The sequence below is a fragment of the Phalacrocorax aristotelis genome, chromosome 18 (genome assembly GCF_949628215.1).
Source record: "Phalacrocorax aristotelis chromosome 18, bGulAri2.1, whole genome shotgun sequence".
Taxonomy (NCBI): domain Eukaryota; kingdom Metazoa; phylum Chordata; class Aves; order Suliformes; family Phalacrocoracidae; genus Phalacrocorax; species Phalacrocorax aristotelis.
In genome coordinates, this window is record NC_134293.1 from 1,741,009 (window position 1) to 1,760,195 (window position 19,187).

A 19,187-nucleotide genomic window follows, 5' to 3' on the forward strand; every position below is an offset into this window, starting at 1 on the left:
AGCCTCCCCACGCCCTGATTCCCCACGAGCACGTGGAAGGATTGCGGCGCAGTCTCCCCAGAGGGCCTGGGAAGCTAAATGCCCCGTGAGGTACTCAGACACTCCTGAGGTTGTTGGGTGCATACCTCACCGCTGGATGTCCTTCTCTGCAGCTGGGTATCCCTCGGGATCCCCTTCAAAAGGTCCGGGGCAGCCACTCTTGCTCTCCTGTGGCCTCCATTAAATCTTCTTTCTACCCCTGTGACTCATACAAATTGATACTGCAGCTCATGAAAGATGAGAGTTGCAGTAATTGTAATACATCTCTTGGTACCAGCATCTTTCCTACAAGTCACGCGAGGCCCTAGGAAATTGTCCTATGGTTGCACGCAGCACAACACAGACAAGGTCTACATTTAACAGGGCCCATCTATGTGTGGTAAGAAGCATTGCTGGCCCATACACTAATTATTCGGGGTGATTTGTTTCAGTAATTACCTTCTGTTGTCTGCATGAAGCAGGCCTTCGACTGTTACCTTGATTTGTAGGTTCAGAGCGCCCTGAGGTCTTTCCCAGATGTCATTGCTTCCACTCCCATGGACGTGAGAAAAGGTAAGTTTTCAACGTGTCTCCTTTAGTTCTATTTGTGTGGTCTGAATTCTGTTGCAAACTGTGAGAAAACAGTGAATGGATTTGAGAGCAGAGAAAGAATCTCTAGGGGTAGTTACAGCAGCTAGGATAATAACCACAGATCTTCAGACAGATTGGAAAGAGACTGAACCACCACATGGTTCATTAATGGGATCTTGAAAAGCATGGAAAGAAGTTTAAAAAATCTTTCAGAGAGATAGAGAGATCAGGTGCAGGCCCTTTCCGCTTACGTTCTGGTTTAGCCAGGCATTGCCACGCGCTTATCTCGATTTTTAAGAATCACTGTACAACCTCCTTCATCTACTCTATCCCTCGGCGTTCCTTGTCTCACGGGAGGGCTTGGAAATCCCACGGACAGCTTGGCATACTGGGAGGTACGGAGGAAAGGCAGGATCGACAAAAACTGAAGTCTGACAGTGTTGTTACCTTGTACGGTTTCAGGGAAAATCCTGCAGCTTACCTATCGCTCCACCAAAGCACCCACCTTGCCTCGCCGTTCCCTTGGCCCGCGCGGGGCACGCCGGTGGCACACAGCACAGGGGCCTCTGTACCACAGCACTCGGCGCAGGAACATTTCCCTAATTCCTGTGCACTTTGCACAGCTTACACTTGACATCCCCGAGTAACGGTGATTGCCTAGATAGAGCCAGGAACATTGAAGGGCAACACGCAGCCTGCTGCCCGCCCTTTACATCGATAGCCTGTAATGATCATCAATAATAACAAATCTGCCTTTGCTGGAAGGCGGGATGATAAGCAGGGAGCCTCCAGAGTGCACTTCTGCTTGCTGCTGAAGTCACCTCTGCCTAGAACTTGCCCTTGCTCAGCCCTTTCTATGTTACAGAATTGCTCCTCTGAGTAACCATCCTATATCGGTAGGATGTCGTGCGATGCCAAACACAGCCCTGGCGCTCCTGCTGCGGTGGCTGTGGGTCCCCAGTGCGAGCAGATACTGGGACGTCAGGCTGAGACAGAAGTTCTGTCCGGGCACTTGCTCTCCAGCCCCCGGAGGTGCTTTATGTCGTGTTTCGCTAACAGTGTGGCTCCATTTCTTAGTGTATTTCCTTTAATTGCATCTCAAAGACAGAAATGGAACATTAAGCTTTGTTTTACCGTTTAATAAGGATAATGTACAGTTTAGGAATGACTTAAGCAACAAGAGAGAAATGCATTCTATGGTGAATTTTCTCTTTCTTCCCGATACACTGTAGAAGAAAGAACAGAAAAATAAGCCCAACAGAAATAGCATGTCTGTGCTCGAAGACCTCATTCAGAAATCTTTGCAGACATTTGACATACCTCCTCGGTTCTGTTATAGCAGCCCAGAAGCTGACCAAAAGATAGTTTTGAATATCACAATCCCTAAAATTGTTCCCACAAAGCTTCTTGGGAAAATTACTGACTTCCAGATTCCACCCTTGCAAAGCAGAGTCCACGTCCCCAGAATTTTAAGGCTGTTTTATCTGTTTGTTCAATCAAAAGTCATTTCTTCCCTCACATAATTAGTCAGAAGTACTGTTAAAATCATTGCAATTTGCACGGACGTATGTCAAGAATAAATATGACCATACGGTTCTGAATACCTAAGTGCAGATTCTCAGCGAGAGAAATATGTAAGGATCAGAGTTAGATAGGCTCTGGACAGTCAGATGTTCAGCTGTTGTGTAGGATAACCTCCCATAAATGTAACCTGACATGAGAAGAAAGTTATTGTAACAAGGTGTGCAAAAAATGTGTACGATATGCAAAACCACAACTGTTTGCTTTCTAAACCAATATCCCTTTGTTTTTTACCAGCAATCTATGCCAGGAAGCTGGAAATCATAGACACATTGGGAAAAAAATTAAACATAGATGAATTCACAGAGGTGAGAAATGAAATAAGAGGATCTGATTCAGAATGCGATGTTTATGACACAGTAACAGCGTTTCCCTGGGGACAGCTAAGATGAGTAAGTGAAGGGCTTCACTTCTCCAGCACCCCAGGTAACCGTTGTACCGGGACATTTCATGTTCCATCTCCGCATCCCTCCTCTGCTGTCACAGCGCTGCCGTTCCGGCCGGCAAGGGGGAAGTGTTTTGCTTTGCTCAGAGCCGCAGCCGGTGCCGCCCCCTGAGAAGGTAGTCCAAAAGGAGGGGGTTTTAGGACGTCCCTCTCAGTCCCTTTCTAGCAAGCCAAAGCCCTGAATCACCTGTGAATTCCGATTTTGCGTTGGCTGCTCACGGGAGGTGCGGCGTCCCGATATCACCATTAGCCTGAGGCAATTAGTCCCTTCACCAAAGTATCGTTATTTCTGATTAAGTTCTATTAACCGTAGAAAAACCTAACACATGGTGAACTGGGATGAGAAGCTCTAGTGGTTTTGCCCTGAACCATAACCAAACTGCAACAAGTATCACAAATGTGTGAGAAGCCTAACCAGGCTGAAAAATACTCAGTTTTAAAACCAAAAGCTGTCACTGAGAAACATCAGAAGGGTGTTTTTAACTCACCAAACCCCAAAAAATGTAGTTGGAAGTTTCACCCTATTACTCTACTCTTCATCAATTTGAAATCCTCCGAATATTTACTGAAAAACTCTCCTGGCCAAGACTTTGCCAGCCATTCCTACCTACGACAGAGCTAAATTTTACGGCTGGGTAATTAAACCCGTGAAAAGGGATGTTTAGACTAGAAATGGTGACAGACCCTCAACTGCAGCAGTGCTAGTGGGTGCTGTTGCAATAATTAAAAGCAGAGTATAAAGCAGCTGTGCAGAGACTAATTTCAAGCAACCATGTGTGATTTTTGTGCTAGCTTCGCTCTCGGGAGACTCACACGTTCAGTATTTTGCACAGAGATGCATTTTTATGATAACTTGTTGAAGGCTTTTTTAAGCATGAAATGAGGTATTTTTAAATTTAACCTCGGAGTAACTGCATTTAATTAAGAAACCTATTGTGGATAATGGGAGCCCAGAGAATTGCTTTTGTCACTGAAATGAAGCTTCAATCTGTAACCCCTACGGTACATGTATAAGCACTGAATGAATTCATGCTGCATTAGCATTAGAAAAATGTTTTAAAATATATTTTGTGTACTCTTTATTTTAACTCAATTAAAGATATGACAACAGAGATCAGAAATACAAAAGACATGGGCTGTCAAGCTCTCTGATTTACCAGCCAGTGCAAGGTTCTTCTTGGAATATATTCTCTGATGTTTTTTCCAGTCCGGTTTTAATTGAATCAAATGATGAGGCTTTCATTATGTCCCTTGGGAAACTGTCCCATAATGACAGGCCTCGCTCTCAAGACAGGGCTGTTTCTAATCCTCAGCTACAATTTACCTTTGTTCATCAGTTTGCATCATCCACCAAAGCCAGAACGAGAGATGATCTTCTCCACGCTAGTCTAGGCCCTTTCCCATGTGGAGAGCATTGCTTTTTAATGCACCTTAAAATTAAATGGTGCTTTTTTCCACCCCCTCCTTGAATTCAGCGCAGCTTTGGGTTACTTAAAGGCTGTCTCTCTGCAGAGAGACCCCACACATTGTTGTTGTTGGGTTTTGGGGGGTTTTTGGGGACATGCAAAATGGTGGCTGCTAAATTTTTACATCCTTCGTGACAAGCTCATGGGGTCGTTTATATTAAAAACATTTAAATCCCAGAGACCAGCCCTTAGCAGTTATTTCACAAGCTTTGTACGTGCAGAACCCCGAGCAGTCTGGCACAAAGCTATTGACACCAAGGGAAATACCCACAATGCCTTTGTAGGGCCAGAACCAGGCTTTAAAGGTGAGATTATTTTTCCTGATTGCTTGCGGCTTCCTGGAGTTCTGTAGAGAGCAGGAACAAAAGGCGAAGATCCATTGTTATCGATGATAAAGTGTCCGCAAGCTTCAGCGAGGTCTCACACTGGAGAGCAAGAAGGGGGTGTGCCGGCTTTCTTCTGATGGGTGTCAAAATCTCTTGGTTAATAATAAATAAATGTATGCTATTATGTGTACAGTACTTTACACCGCTTTACACACATCAGCTAAGAAAAGCATATGGCTCTACGATAGTTCCTCCTGCCCACACAGCTGAACATACGCTCCTAACGCACCTTGTGTGGAGCTGTTAGACAGCAGTACTAATATGCAAGCCTTTGGCTGTGTCATCCAGATGACATGCAGAATGACGAGCTGCTCGGCCAACCTGCCTCCACCCAGCTGCTGTCATCCCTAAGGTTCGTCTGTCACGGGGCTCCAGGCTGTAATAGCTCTGAGAAGCTAGTAGATACATGTAGCCCCAGATCTGCCACCTTCTCTGCAACCCACCTACACCCTCTCTTTTTATGCTGAAATGTAGAAGAAACATAAATTTTGTCAGGAGCTCTTCTTTCCCACCAGCCACCCCTCAGGCCGTTGGCTGCCGCGCTTCTGCTCTTCCTCTTCTCCACTTGTCCCATAAATTTGGAAATTATGCAACATAGACCTGAATAATAAAAGCATATATTAATATTTCAGTTCGTTAATGCCTGTGCAGCATTTCAAGAAGCCCAAGATGTTCTAGCACTTGTGTCAGGTATCCATACTCTAAAATTGGGATAACGGGAAACATTCTGTGTTTTGCAAATTCCTCCTTTTAACTGTATGGGCTCCCCGTTACAGTGGCCGGCTCCGGAAACCTGCTGTAATAATTCAGCTTTGGGATTGTGGTTTGTTCTGATGGCCATTATTATTTATGTCATGCACACCACATTTTTAGAACCGTATTGCTTTTGCTCATAAAAACCACATGGCTATAAATCCGAAGTGTTAAGGTGTCTCCAAGGCTAGAACTTAAAATAAATCTCGAGTCAGTACTGTTCCCAGTGTCAGAGGACTTAGGTGACAGCAGGCTCATTTTCAAAAGGTTCTTTCCCTTTTTTATTGTATCCAGACTGGTTCTCTGAACACTGAAATTGTGGGCAACGGTCATTTTGTGGCATTGGAGAGTTGAGTGACTGTCAGTTCTGCAACAACTAATGGCTCAAAATGCCTCCTTGGGAGGAACGTCAGGAATACTAAATGCTGCAGAAAACCATGGAGAACTTGCATCGTCCCTGAGATAACCTAGCTTAAGCCATGACATGTCACGGGGGGGATTCTGCTCTGGCAGCTTGAGCATGATAAGTGACCTCGGGGCAGTGCCTGGTGCAGCAGTGGCCCAGCTTGCTAGGAGGTATTGCTGCTTCTGAAAGAACGAACGACGTAGGCAGTGTAGCACCCGTGCACCAAGTCTGCCTTAGGTGAGCAGACTAAACTACCCAGTCACATATATTTCATTGCATACAATAGATTTTTAAGAGTTCAAATAAAGGTGAAAATACTTGAAGAAAGCAAACGATTTACACTACTGCTTTCTCTCCATAGTATGTCCATTCCTACACTGAACATTTTTCAAATGACCTGTTCCAAGAAATCCTGAAGCATCTCTGCCAGTGTGCTGATAACTTCCAAGGCGCAATAAGACGTGATATGTGGAGGCAAATGTTTACTGATCTCTTCCTAGACTGCGATTATGGAAAGGTAGGCAAAGCAGCTCTCAACCGAATTTCAATCGGAGGATGCTTCCAGTTTGGTATTTCTCTGGGTCACTGCCTTCTGTCTATTCTTTATGACTCCAGACACTCTCTTTGTGCTTACTCAGCACTATTGTAGAGGACAGTAGCGCTTCAAATTCGTAGTTCTTAGACTCAGAACTAGCCAACAGCCTCTAAGCTGATGGCTAAATAGAAACTGAATGATCTGACGTGGTGACTCGGGCCTGAAGTTTGATGATTCTGGAGAAGATATTAACCACAGACATCACTAAGTCTGGTCATTACCTGTTCCCAAGCAGGTTCGGAATGTTTGGGTGCTAATTTGTCTATTCAGCCATATTTCAGCACAGATAACCTGATACAGACCGACCTTAACAAATGTGCATGGGACTACAGTAGTAACATATATTGTGTTCATTATGTTGCACTAATTTATACACCTTTAGGGCTTCTACCAATAAATCTCATAACAGTTTAAATTTAAAACGCAAAGTAATATATCTTTACAACCTCTCTGAGAAAAGTACTGTGAACTTCAGCCACAGTTTATGGGCAGGAAATTAAAATACAATGAGTCAGTTACAGAACTGGAACTGGAACTCTAAAGCCATAATCTGGCTTTCAGCAGCTCTAAACTCTACCTATCGGTGTCTGAATACACCTGCACGCCCATTAAAAAAGAAAACAAAACACAAAAACCAAAAACCAGCTAGACTTCTTAGGAAACCAGGAAATAATAGGAGCTGAAGAATCAATGGCATAAGCTATTGCTGAAAACTTGGGCTTCATCCCAGAAGTATGGTGCCTGCTACAAGTAGCCGCAGTTGGGCAGTTGCTGGCTACTGCACAGCAAACAGTTGCCCTAAACCTAGTTTTGCCCCTACATGAATTATATATTCCACCCAGCACTCCTCTGGTGATGTTTACAGCATGGCTACCCAGAATGAACTGTGCTCTACAGTGTCATGCTAATAACGTCATTACCTCTACGAGAATGGAATTACAGAGCACGTTGGGACAGCAATGGTGTTTGTTAGGGAATAGCAGGCAAGATGCTGTTTCAGGGATGAGGAAAGAAATGTGTCTGCCTCTCAGTTAGAAGGTGTCTCGCTTTCCTCTTGCTCTGTCAAGGAGAGCTATGATGGATCCTTCCGGGTAGAGCAATATATAAATCTGACCCCTATCATTGCCATGCATTTTGAAAGGATCCCTTCTTCCCCTTTCATGTTTTAATGTGGCTTTCTTCCTATTATTTCCGTGGCAGTAATCACCATCTCCGTGCTAATCCCAGTGGAATCTCGGAGGCAAAGAGCCAAAAATGCTAGCACAACATAACGAGAGTGAGCAGCTATCAGCAGACACCATTGCTGCCCGGCAAAAAACATGATCAGAGCACAAACATGGTTGCTGTTTCTAGCCTCCGAGGTAGCCTCGCTCTGCAAACGGAGTTCACTCATCTGTAGTGTGGACCATGCAGTTCTTTTAAACCTGACCTGGTTTCTTTTGTATGGCTCTAATAAGTCCTGCCCTACTGCACCCACAGGGAAGATAAAAGATGTAAACTAACCCAAGGACTTCCACCACTTGAATGTGATCCATTACCTGTAGTACTCATTCTGCAAAGCACAGCAAAGCAGTTGTTTCAGTTCCTAATTTACATTTGTTTGGAAGCAGGCAGTTATTCCAGTCTGCATGGTGAGTGTGGCTGGCTGCCTTGGTGAGTTGCAATTAGGGCCAGGGAGCTGAGAAAGCAGTGTTTAAATTACAGTCAAATTAGAAGGTATCCACATGATCATTACTGTGATCTCAAATGCATGCATCCAGAAGGAAAGGATGGCAGCTCAGCAAGAACAGCCTGGGCTATACAGTGAAGCAGAAACTTTCCAAGACAACACCAGAACACAGTCGAATCACTGCTCTAATGCCCAAAAAGGCAACAGCTCTGGGAATTTTCAGCTTGCTGTCTCTCTGTGCTCACGTGCATCAAGTATAGTTTATTTTACACGTTATAACAGAAGCTGCATTCGTTTTCAGGGATGTTTTAAGCCCAGGATCTTTAAATGTTACTGAATTTAGTCAGAGATTTGTTTTCAAACTAATGAAGTTTTGAGATGCTTCTGATTACCTTCCTTGCAGTACAGCAACAACAAAGGCTGCTTTCCCATGACCTTTTCTGAGTGTTCTCCCCATCTTGCTCGCGAACAAGCATATTGTGGTGTTCAAGATCTACATATCACATCTCCAGAAAAACAATCAAGTGGTTAAACACTGACCTATCACTGCTTAAATGGCAAGTCTGGTTTAGTCTGTGTTGCTAAAGGAATTACTCATAGATCGCAGAGCGTTGCTGAAAACAACTGCGAATCATCACCTGCCAATATCTGGGTGACAAGAAAATTAGGTCAACATGTTTCAAGTCTCCAGCCACTCGAGCTGGCACTTGTTAAAAGTGGAGACAAGTTCTGGGCGGTTGTACAAACACAGATGGTCTGCTGTTATTTATAGTGGATGCTGTACCTGTCCTGCCGACAAGCCTCAGCACCAAGGGCTGACGGGCAGGAATCTTTCACCAGCCTCCCGTCACACACGAAATACAAAGAAACATGACCTTTGCTAGTAAATTTAGGAACCCAGAAAGATAGCGTAACTGGGTACAGGACCTTGGAACTGGTTTCCTGTCGTGATGCTCCTCTCTTCTATAGATAGCTGTCCTGCGACACGCTCCTCCCAAGGGAAGTTGTAAGGAAAAGGGCCCTGAAATAACGGAGGCCTCTGGTAGAATGGCAAATCTGTAGAAACTGTAAATGTTAAAACGAGGTGGAAAACATGCCCCTATTTCACATTCAGTAAGTTCTGAAAAGGAATTTACTATTTTTAACAATATCTAAATCCAAAATTATTTCATCTAAATCACAAAAATCCTCTTCCAGAACCTGCGTTATCTAAATCCTCCAAGTATATTACTTCAACATGACAAAAACGTATCTGAATCCCAAACCAACATTTTTATTTTCTGTTTAATAAGCTTCATTCATTGATTTACCTTTTCAGTAAAACAAAGCTTTGCATTAGCGCTGACAGCTTCAAGGCAACCAGCAGATGACTGTGACAAGTAACAGCTGAGGAAATTTAAAGGGAAAATTAAGTGTGTGTAATGGAAATACTGAACGGAGAACCCAAATATTACGCGGCGATCTGGTAACATCTTCAGAAACATGTTCTGTGTTTGTATATCCACTAAATGGGTGCAGAATCCAATCTGATATATTCAGCTGAAATGCAAACAGCGTAACGAAATGCTTGCATAGGAGCGTGCAAGATATTTGTATATCGAGAAGATGAAGATACTGGGAATCGGGGCCTACGTCTCGTAAGTTTAGGGACAGAATTATGTGATGACGTTTGTTGTTCCAAACCCACACACGGCTGGAACTCAGCTGTAATTTCCAGCATATTTTTTACCAGCAGGAATTAAGTTACAGGAGTCTGAAACTCTAAAACTGGACTGGACAACAGGTTACATTTCAGTTCCGATCCTTTCCTCAGAATTTGCGAAAAGCTTTCAATTGCCTTTAGAGGAAAGGTGTTGCAGTAACAGAAAATGTGATTTATTCACTCAGTTTTCAGCATTAGCTTCCTTGGGAGGCACTTCCAAGTGATGGGTATCTCTCAGCTGTTTTCAAATCCTCTGTTCCTAAACATTGATGCCGTTAATTATGTTTTTAAATTATAAACAACACAGTCATATTGAGCTCATTTCCAGAAAAGGGCAGCAAACTACTACTTTTATTTCTTCAGCCTAAGGGCAGGAAAAGTTTATAAAGAATTAAAAGCTTGGTGAATTTTACATTTTGTGGTCTTTTAAGAGCAAAACATGAAAAGGAAATCAATAATTCAGTTGGAAAGCTACTTGCTATGACTAATGAACTTAAGTAAATCTGTTCTCTAATTAACTACTGTGTTTCGCTAACGGGAGGGAGATTGCAAAGGTGGCAGGACTTAAATAAAGACAACAGGAATTAATCATAAAATGGAAAACTTGCAATCGTTTAGATTTGCTTTACTTTTTAAGCTCACTCATTTCCTGATTGGAAATGACCCACTTCATTGTCTTTTCCTGGTTTTACTCCTGTATACACTCGCCCTGAGCTACAAGGACTCAATAAACTCCGTGTATTCCTCCGCACTGGAACTACGGATACCTCTCTCACCTCTGCGGTCAAACGTGTACAAATTTTTAGAGGAAATGAGGGACGTTGTCATAACAGCTCAGATTTTTGGACTAATTATCTTCCCAAGCGGTTGCCGATACATAATGCTTCAAAGGAAATGGCGGGGCACAAAACCAATCTACGATGCGCAGTCACTGACGTAATACGTGAGAATTCTTCCACTGTCCTGTCAGGCGATCAATGCCTGTCCTGAAAGTGCGAAATGTTGAAGCTTTGATCTTGGCACGAAGAACTCCTTTGGCAGAAGTGGGTACAATCACCCAGCTGTAATCTGTCAAGAATATGCAAGAGGATGGGCCAGTAGTGTGTGCGAGGAGTTCCTGCGAAGCCCTGAGAAGACATTTTTGCCCTAGGAAAGATTCACTTCTTTGAAATTTGTACTGATGTTCTGGTAACGGATAATTTGCCATCACAGGTAATTCTTAGCTAATGGTGCCTTTGTAGAGCTGCGATTGTCAATGTAAGTCCCAAGAACCAGAGAAAAAAATACAATAATTTTAATCTTTTTGCCTAGGTTGGTCTCTTGGACAGGCGAAAAATACTTGCCCTACTGGCAGACTTCTATGACAGAAGCCCAGAGATGGCTAAGAGGGGATTCTGTAACCCAAGACAGTGTAAGTACGAGAGATGTCCCAACGGTGGTTGAAACATTAGGAGGTCACAGGAGGCTGTATAGTTAATGTATGTTTTATAAGTGTTACCAGAAATGGACAGAGCCTAAAAAAGGACCCAAGCGAATGCTGTGACCGAACACTGTGATTTGCAAATGTGTTTTGCAAACTGTGATGCAATGCTCAGAAATACTTCAGCATCCACAACTTTTCCTTCCTACAAAAGTCTGAAGTCCTTTTTGGAAGTAGAATTAAAGAAAGCCTACTTCTCCTGAAACAATTGTTCTTTCTTACTGGGCAATATTAGAAGTGAATTTTGTGTTTACATTAAAATTTCTCCAGGCACAGGGAAGGATAAAGAAAAAAACACAGAGAATTAGCTACATGAAAGTAAAATATTTTTAAGATACTGGACATTAATTAATTGCTAAGATCAAATGCAAGGCGAATTACAGCCTTCCTTCTTAGTATGGAGAATTATGAAACATACTGATTTCAAAAGAAATACGGTGTAATGCCAATAGCAAGGGCAGTTCTCTGCAGGCAAAGACATTATTCTGAAGACATTATGTGTTTCTGAGATGTGTGTTTGCAGAAGGTACTTTCTGATCATTTATATTTGCTTGGGAATACCTTTTTTCTTTTTCTTTAAATTTTCTTATGCAATACTAGAGAACACCAAGGCAAACTATCAGCTTATCAATATTTTTTCTATTTTAGGGCCAATAATTGAGCTGCAAGAGATTGAGCTTGCAGATTTATGGGGAGGCCTTGATGACCAGGAGGGTTGTGAGGAACTCAGTGAAAAGTTAGTCTTGTCTCCAGCAGGAATCTCTGAGGGAGAGATTTTAGCATGTCAGCCTGTAGAAGACAATAGACAAAGGACAAACACAATGAGAACTAGTGTCAGAGGAGGTCTTTTTGAACAAATGGGCATGAGGGAAGCTGAGACTGGAGGAATTTCTAAGGCAGAACACCAAGCACCAGAATCGAGTAATGCTGAAGTGAGAAAGGAAGGGGAGGGCGCAGTGTCAGCAGTGAAAAGCACTGATTTTAAAGCCAGTGATTTGGATGGAGATACAATACCTAGTGAGAAATCCTGTTTCCATGAAGACATCAAAACTGGGAGGCAAACGGAGTCTGCAAGCTCAGACAAAGAGGAGGAAGCTTTCCGAGGATCAGCCTCCACTGGGTACAGTCTCAGTAGAGGTGGAGAACCTGGATCTGAAAAACAGGTGGAGGAAGAGGAATTTAGTCAGGGTGGAGAGCCTGACAGAGAAACAAATAGGGAAGGAGATTGTCGTATCTCGGACAGAGAACCTGGCTCAGAAGGGCAAGTTAGTCGGGAGAAGGACAACTGCATTGCAGAGGCAACCCACACAATTTCAGAACCAACACCTGAAGCTATAACCATGACCTTGGAAGACAGAGCTGTGGCAGACGTGGACATCATTGCTTCAAAACAGGCTGCTCCAGTCGCAGAGGTTGTGAAAGAAACTCCTGCAAGAACAGACACTTTTTCTAGGCGGCATGGCAGCCAGTTTGGCCAACAGTCAAGCTCCGAGACAAGACCGCAGGATGAGGATCTTCTGCAAGACCAAAGTAAAGGTAAAGCATTCTTTATTCCAGCAGACCTTAATCTTTTTCAACATATACATTTGGAGTGGTTTAACTTCAGGTGTGGTTTTAATCCATTTCAAAACTACTGGAAGCATGTGAGTGATGTCTGAATACACAAGACGATAAGCTTTGACGTCTTCTCAGCACAGTGTTTTCTGCCAAGGTTTCAGAGTGTGTTCCTCTCACAGGACGGCAGGTGGGTCACTTTGCTGGTGATCTGTATTCAGGGCACTGAGCAGACATCTTAATTCAAGTAGGGACGTTCTGAAGCAGCAGCATTTTTATAATATGGAGAAACTTTATGTTCTGTTTCACTCTGTAAGCAAGACGGGAGCCTGAGCATGTTATTACACTGTGATTGCCCACAGGGAGATATATTATGGGATGATATATCCCGCTGTGTTTCCAAAGGAGTTATCATACTTAACCGTGTACAAAAGCCCTTGTTCTAAGAAGGCTGTGGTCGGGCAACTGTGTGTTTCGTAAAAGGTACTTTAATATCTTAGAAGGACCAACTTCCTCACTAGCGCTCTGTGAACACGCTCTTGAGTCTCACAGTTTAAAACACTGCAAGAACTGGGTCTACATTGCCAGAGCAGTCTAGTGACAGACTCACTACATAATGGGCTGTAAAGCTGATGGCAGAGCCCACTGGTACCTACTGCTTTCTGTGGTTACCTTCCAGTACACAGCACTACCCTGTCATTCAGCCTGTCCCTGGTCCGCACGTCCCGCGTTGTTTGGGGCACGCAGTACTTCCGTCTTCAGAGCAGATCCCCACCCTGTTCTTGCAGAAACGATGGTGTGATGGTATGATGCTCTTCGAGAGAAAGGTGGACAGAAACAACAAGTCTGAATAGAATTTTGAACCTATCTTGGAAAAAAGTTATCTTACTGCTCTTGCTAAATGGGTATTTGTAGCTGGGCTTAGGAAATGTAACATTCACCAGGTGAATTTCAGGAAGCAGTATTTCCAGACAGTAAAAATAAATAGCTACTGATAACAAGGGTAACTCCAGAAACCCAGAGGTAGATTTTACACATTAATCAGCAGGGTGCTCAGACTAGTAAGCTCTGCTTCATGGAAGATTTCTTTTTAAAATTGCAGGTCCAGCACACTCAGACAGACAGGATTCTCCAGCTGAAGCTAGCCAGGAGTTTGAAGTGCCATGGTCAGGTGACTGCTCATGTCAGCTCTTTTCATCTGCTTTAGAAACTATAGCTTGGATAGATGTATTTAAAAGCTTCTGTAAATGTATCTTGTGTCTTTTTTAAAAGTTTATATCATTACAAGGTATATGTTATCTTTCTTCAGGTGACCTTCTGACTTCTGACCTAAGTTGCAGGTATAGCAGCTATGGAGAGAGAATTCCAGAGGACTGGAAGTGTGAGAACACTAGATTTCCAGGTATTTGATCGCAAAGTTGTGTGTTCACTTGGGCACATAGTGGCTGGCAGCGTCTGCAGACGTGCCAGTACCGCTGTGAGCTGAAAGTTTTGGCAAGAATACAGACACCAATTCCTGAAGCTGACTTTGAGATGAGCAGTGCAGCCTGTCTCAGAAGGCCACTTGCTGTGTAACAGTCATTTCAGCTCACCTGTATTCAGTGATTGACCTGCCTGTACGATAGCATCTATGCTAGGCTGGAGCATAACTTTTAAGAGGTACTATTAGAAAAGTATAAGCAGATTAAGGCCCTTCATCAGCATGGAGTGAGTCCATATTCAGCCATAATTTCACTGGACAGGAAGCGCAGGATTCAGGACTGCGCTGATATCCGCCGTGTAGCCGGCTTTTGGGCAGCACTTGGCTTCTTGCGACACACTGTGCTTTCTGCCTTTCAGACTTACATCCCATCATGGCAGAGATTCAGAACCGCTGGGCTTCTTGTACTAGGAGTGCCTTTGATGAAAGCTGCCTCAACCTGCCACAGTTTGTACAGCTCATGGAGACATTTGTTGGTGAAGACATTTCTCTGCCTACGGTGAAGAGGCTTATTGCATTTATCAGAGAAGAATACAAACAGACAGAGGAGGAAAAAATGGAACAACTAGAGAAAGTAAATATTGATAAGTTTTGCTGATCCCATGTGCAAACAAAAAACAAGCAAACGCCTACAGACACTGACAGAGTCAACTTTTAATCTCATGCTGGCAGAGCTATTCACTTGCAGCCTTGCATTCTCCATTTCTTCAGGAGACCTTTTACCCCTTTGTTTTCATGAGGATCCTCCCTCCCTAGCCCTTAGCTCTAGAAGTGATGACAGACTCATCCTGTAAGAGGTTGTCTGTCTGTTCTAGAGCCGGACTCAGTGAGGCAGCAGGTTGATAGTCAATTGTGAAAGAGCTCAAAACATTCCTTTCTGCTTATTCACCTTTATAATAGCCAAGAACCTGATCTCTGACCTACTGCACTGGCATGTACGTATGAGGTTGTGGATGTTTTGGGGACGATTTTAAAACAAGTCTGTGTGGTTTTGCTCTGTGCCTGGCCGTATGTGAATGTGCACATGCTTCTTTGTGTTTAAGTTACAAGGTGCTCTTGTGTGCATTGAAAAAAATATATTCCCCTTGTGCACTATCCTCATGCACATCCTCAGGGTGCCCCAGATCGCCTCGGAGAACAGATGTATTTTGTGGTGGGTCTGTCCATAGTCGCCTCTCTAGCTGCATTTTCCTCAGACCTCTTTCTACCTTCCCTCTGTGCTGCTGACCTAATTTGGATGAGATATTGGATCTGACGGCCCTACTGTCCTCACACTGAACACAACACACGCTGCCAGTACTTTGGCCTTTGAGAGAATTCCACTCCAGCCATTTATCACTGTATGCTGTGCAAAGGCTGGGCTTAAAGGACAAATTGTACATGCATTTGCTTGGAGCCCACACACTTCAGGGCAGCACCAGCAAAATAATAATGTCCGGAAATACAAACTGTGGAATCCTTGGTGTTACTAACAAGGCTGGGGTTAGTTTTTGGTAGGAGGACATCTGTATTCTGGGAAACTCGCACTAACCTGAGTTGATCTCACCTTAGATCCAGCACACGCTTCATTTGTTCACTGGGAAATAACCCTCTGCAGTGCCGATTCTCCTTGCTAAAGCTGAACCGTCGGCAGTGCTTAGTGTTTCCAAATATCTCCCAGGTTTAACAATTCGTCTCCAAGTCTGAGCTGTGTATGTACAGATTTGGCCTGCCCATAGCAATGATGTGATCGGTGCACCACTGCCGTTTCCATACTTGTGTAGACACTGATCATCTGTGTCCAGGAATTATCAAAGAGCAGCTGTTCCTCTGTTATAGGTTCACCACATCTCTCGCTTGGCCCAACGCAAACTGCTTCTGGAGGCACTTTTTGAAAAGTGGGACAAAAATGCATCTGGGTTTCTGGACCTGGAAGAAGTGGATGCTGTTCTGAGCACATTCAAGGAAGGGATGGAAAAAGAGGCCTTGAGGAAGGGTAAGGAGACAGCTCTGCTCTGAGAGAACGATGTCAACACGGTAGGCCTTGAACTGCTCACCGACGGCGCTAATGAAGTTGCTGGCAAGAACCAGTCATCGCTGGTTTTTGTAAGCAGTCATAAGCGTACAAGGGAGGATGTATAACATGAAAAGCAACAGTTATGCAGACCTACTTGTTAATGCATAGGTCCAGTCCCACCTCCTGTGTGAGACTCCCCTGCGACGGATTCCCAGTCAGGGAGGTAGCCCCATGCTTCTGTCACATTGAGATGTGCTGAAAAATTATTTCAGCTATAATATGCAACGTGTCCTTGTGATAGGGCAGTGAAAAACACATGTAAAGCCTGAGGATGTTCTGCACTTTTAGTCCAGCCTGTCTGGGTTACCCAGCTATTTTTAACAGATGCATTTTGCTGTGCTATCTGCAGGAATGCACCTCATAGCAGAGAACACCAGCTTTCCTTATGGGTCTCAGACAGCCTTCAGTAATCCACACTGGGGCACAGCTCTCATGAATTGGATAGCAACTTTGAGTCTCACTTCTCTGTTCATTCATTTCTCCAAATAAACTTAGCAAATTTGGTCCTTGACAGAACAGACTTGGGTCAGACAGAAGCGCTTCACCTGGACCTGCCTGGCAGCCTCATATACATTAACATGCGGGCATTAGGTGCTCTGAAATACTGTATTAGCAATTAAGAACACGTCTGCATGTGTGCTTTGGTGGAGAGGACTGGATTATTCATCTCCACGCTCATCTTCCTGTTGCTTGTTCTGCCTCACATTACTAAAAATGGCTCATTTTGGCAACAACCAAAATCTCTTTGTCCTTTAGCTCACTGGAGGCAGCTGGCGGGGTGGGGAGCGCACCGGCCTGCTACGATTAATTGTCCCCAGGCTGCACGGTCATAGAAGAAACTGGCAGTTCACAGCTCTCTTGTATTCAAAGCATGCCAGAACACACTACAGAAATATGAAAGGACATAGTCTCTTCCATGAAGGGCTCATAAACTAAAGGACAAATAAATAGAACAATAGCATAGCAAAATCAATACCACCTACAAGCAACATAGAACTATTTCTAGCAGCTTCAACTTCAAATCTCAAAGATATTGTGGAACAAGCAGGTTTGGGGAAAGGGTTCACAGACATTGCACTTCTCCCAGGTGAAAACACAGAGTGAAAAGTGGGGAGAATTATTTGGTTTTCCTTGTAAGTGTAACATTACAGATAAAATAGGGAAAACAACTCATTACGCTGTAGCTCAGTAATGAAGGAACTGATCATGCCATGTTCAATCTCATGTGTATCTCTTTCTTCATCTTCTTCTTAAAAGAGAGGAAAGTGGAGCTGAAAATCCATTTTCATACCATCAAAAAATTCTCCATCCTGATTCTGTCGGAAAATCAGAATTAAATTTAAAAATATTGAACGTAGTTTAGTCAGTGGGCAGGATAAGCCAGCATTAACAGTCAGCTCCACCAGTGAGTACTTGCTGCTTCTACAGCTAACATCAGTGATAAAACGCCCCTGACTTCTGGGGGGGAAGGAGGCGGCGCTCAGCTCCCATAAACATCGGTGTCTCGGGTGCACTGGGAGGCAATCGGGGCAGCTCCCTGCCTGGTCATCATTAATCAAAGCATTTTCTATTGCACGGTTCCTTATAGCCCATTGTATGTATTGACCACCTGCTTAACAGCAGTCACTCTTCTACCTGTATATCTTTGCTTGCTTTGTTTGCCAGTAGGAAGCAGCTTGGCGGAGGGCGCTCTCTCCCTTTCTTTACTTCTTCGGGTCCAACAGGATTCGAAATCAGGATGCAGGAAAAAGATGATGAAAGCGTTAGTCACGGCAGCGCTCCGGGGAGACACAGCCAGGAGCATGATCAGGCAGGCACAGCTCGGGCAGAGCCCCCGTGAATCCCGGGTTTCCAGAGCCGGGAAGCCGCCTGCGGCTTGGAAAGCCTGTGCAAGAGCACCCCCGTGAGCCCAGAGCTGTGGTGCGGGAGCCGCAGCAGCGGGTCCTGCAGGGACTGCTACAGCGGCTGAACTACCCTGTTAGACTGGCGGCGATTTAGGCAATATCTGAATAGAAACCGATGAGATAAATTCACATTTTCATGCTCAGTCTGTTAGGGTTACAAGTCTAAAATGAGTCCCATTTGCCTTCAGGATCTCTGGGCAAAATTGGAAGTTAATGAACTAGAGTGAGTGGATACAGGAAAGCGATCCTTGGGAATCACGCATTGACACTTGTGGCGTTCCTCGTTTCTCCTTCCTTCAAGCAAAAGGAAACTCTTATCTGCCCGTATTTGGGCCAGCTCGGCTGCGACCTCTGGGACGTGACAAAGGGGGCTGGGGCACTGCTCCGCTCCCCGGCCTTGGGCAAGATGGGAGGGAGCAGCCCCCGTGCAGTGATCTTTGCTCCTTCACTCCCCTGAGAGCTAACAGGCAGCACTTCACTCTTTCAGATGTTTTTAATATTAATTTATTCTTCTAAACCCTGTATTTTTTACAAAAGCTCTCTTGCTCCACATCTACACCCCTTGGTGCCATACAAGTGATTCCAGAGCGCTTTTGCCCTGATCTCTGTACAACTTCAGTAGAGTTTTCGTTTTCTTTGCTCTTCATTTATGAGATTTAGCACAATACAAATGTTATTTCAATAATTCGTCAAAGGCATCTAAAGAAGGATAATTAAGAATGATAGTTACTCTGGAAAGCCTCAAAATTAAAATATAATGTCTGCAGTATGGTACGTAATGGAAAATCCAGGACTATGAGTGATCTGTGAAATCATCTGTAGACGCTGACCTTCACATTCTTAATGGGCTTGATGAACAGTTTTGCTGTAAGGTTTCAGCTACTATGACAGTATGCGGAACGCCCACCTGCAGCCCAGTCCCACCAGCCCGGCGAGTGTCCATAAGATTTGGTTCTGATATGAAGATACCTCTGAGTGTTGATAACTCCAAGCAGCCTTCCTGTTTTCCATTGACCTTTATTGTTTAGGTACGTTGCAGAGGTACAAAAGGGGCACAGGAGCAATGCCTTGCAGGTTTCATTCCCAGTAGGTAAGACAGCA

The 19,187-nt window shown here is 44.0% G+C and overlaps 1 protein-coding gene and 1 long non-coding RNA gene across 6 annotated transcripts in view; one reads left to right on the top strand and one right to left on the bottom strand.

Moving 5' to 3' along the window:
- Positions 1-19,187, top strand: part of EFCAB5 (EF-hand calcium binding domain 5) — a 42,602-nt gene that overhangs the window by 13,930 nt on the left and 9,485 nt on the right. For 4 of the 5 annotated variants that reach the window (XM_075112752.1, XM_075112751.1, XM_075112755.1 and 1 more), the window contains exons 6-14: positions 528-591; positions 2,428-2,498; positions 6,008-6,163; positions 10,924-11,023; positions 11,741-12,628; positions 13,749-13,817; positions 13,956-14,048; positions 14,486-14,700; positions 15,945-16,101. In XM_075112752.1, coding sequence (XP_074968853.1) covers positions 528-591; positions 2,428-2,498; positions 6,008-6,163; positions 10,924-11,023; positions 11,741-12,628; positions 13,749-13,817; positions 13,956-14,048; positions 14,486-14,700; positions 15,945-16,101 — 1,813 coding nt within the window. The remainder of the gene's footprint in view (positions 1-527; positions 592-2,427; positions 2,499-6,007; positions 6,164-10,923; positions 11,024-11,740; positions 12,629-13,748; positions 13,818-13,955; positions 14,049-14,485; positions 14,701-15,944; positions 16,102-19,187) is intronic. The other variant, XM_075112753.1, reaches the window with a different exon arrangement.
- On the bottom strand, positions 3,700-17,990 carry LOC142065942 (uncharacterized). Its single transcript, XR_012663572.1, has 4 exons — positions 17,818-17,990; positions 12,107-12,244; positions 8,838-8,966; positions 3,700-5,087 (listed from the first exon to the last, which is right to left on the bottom strand). It is a non-coding gene; the product is annotated as an uncharacterized LOC142065942 (long non-coding RNA).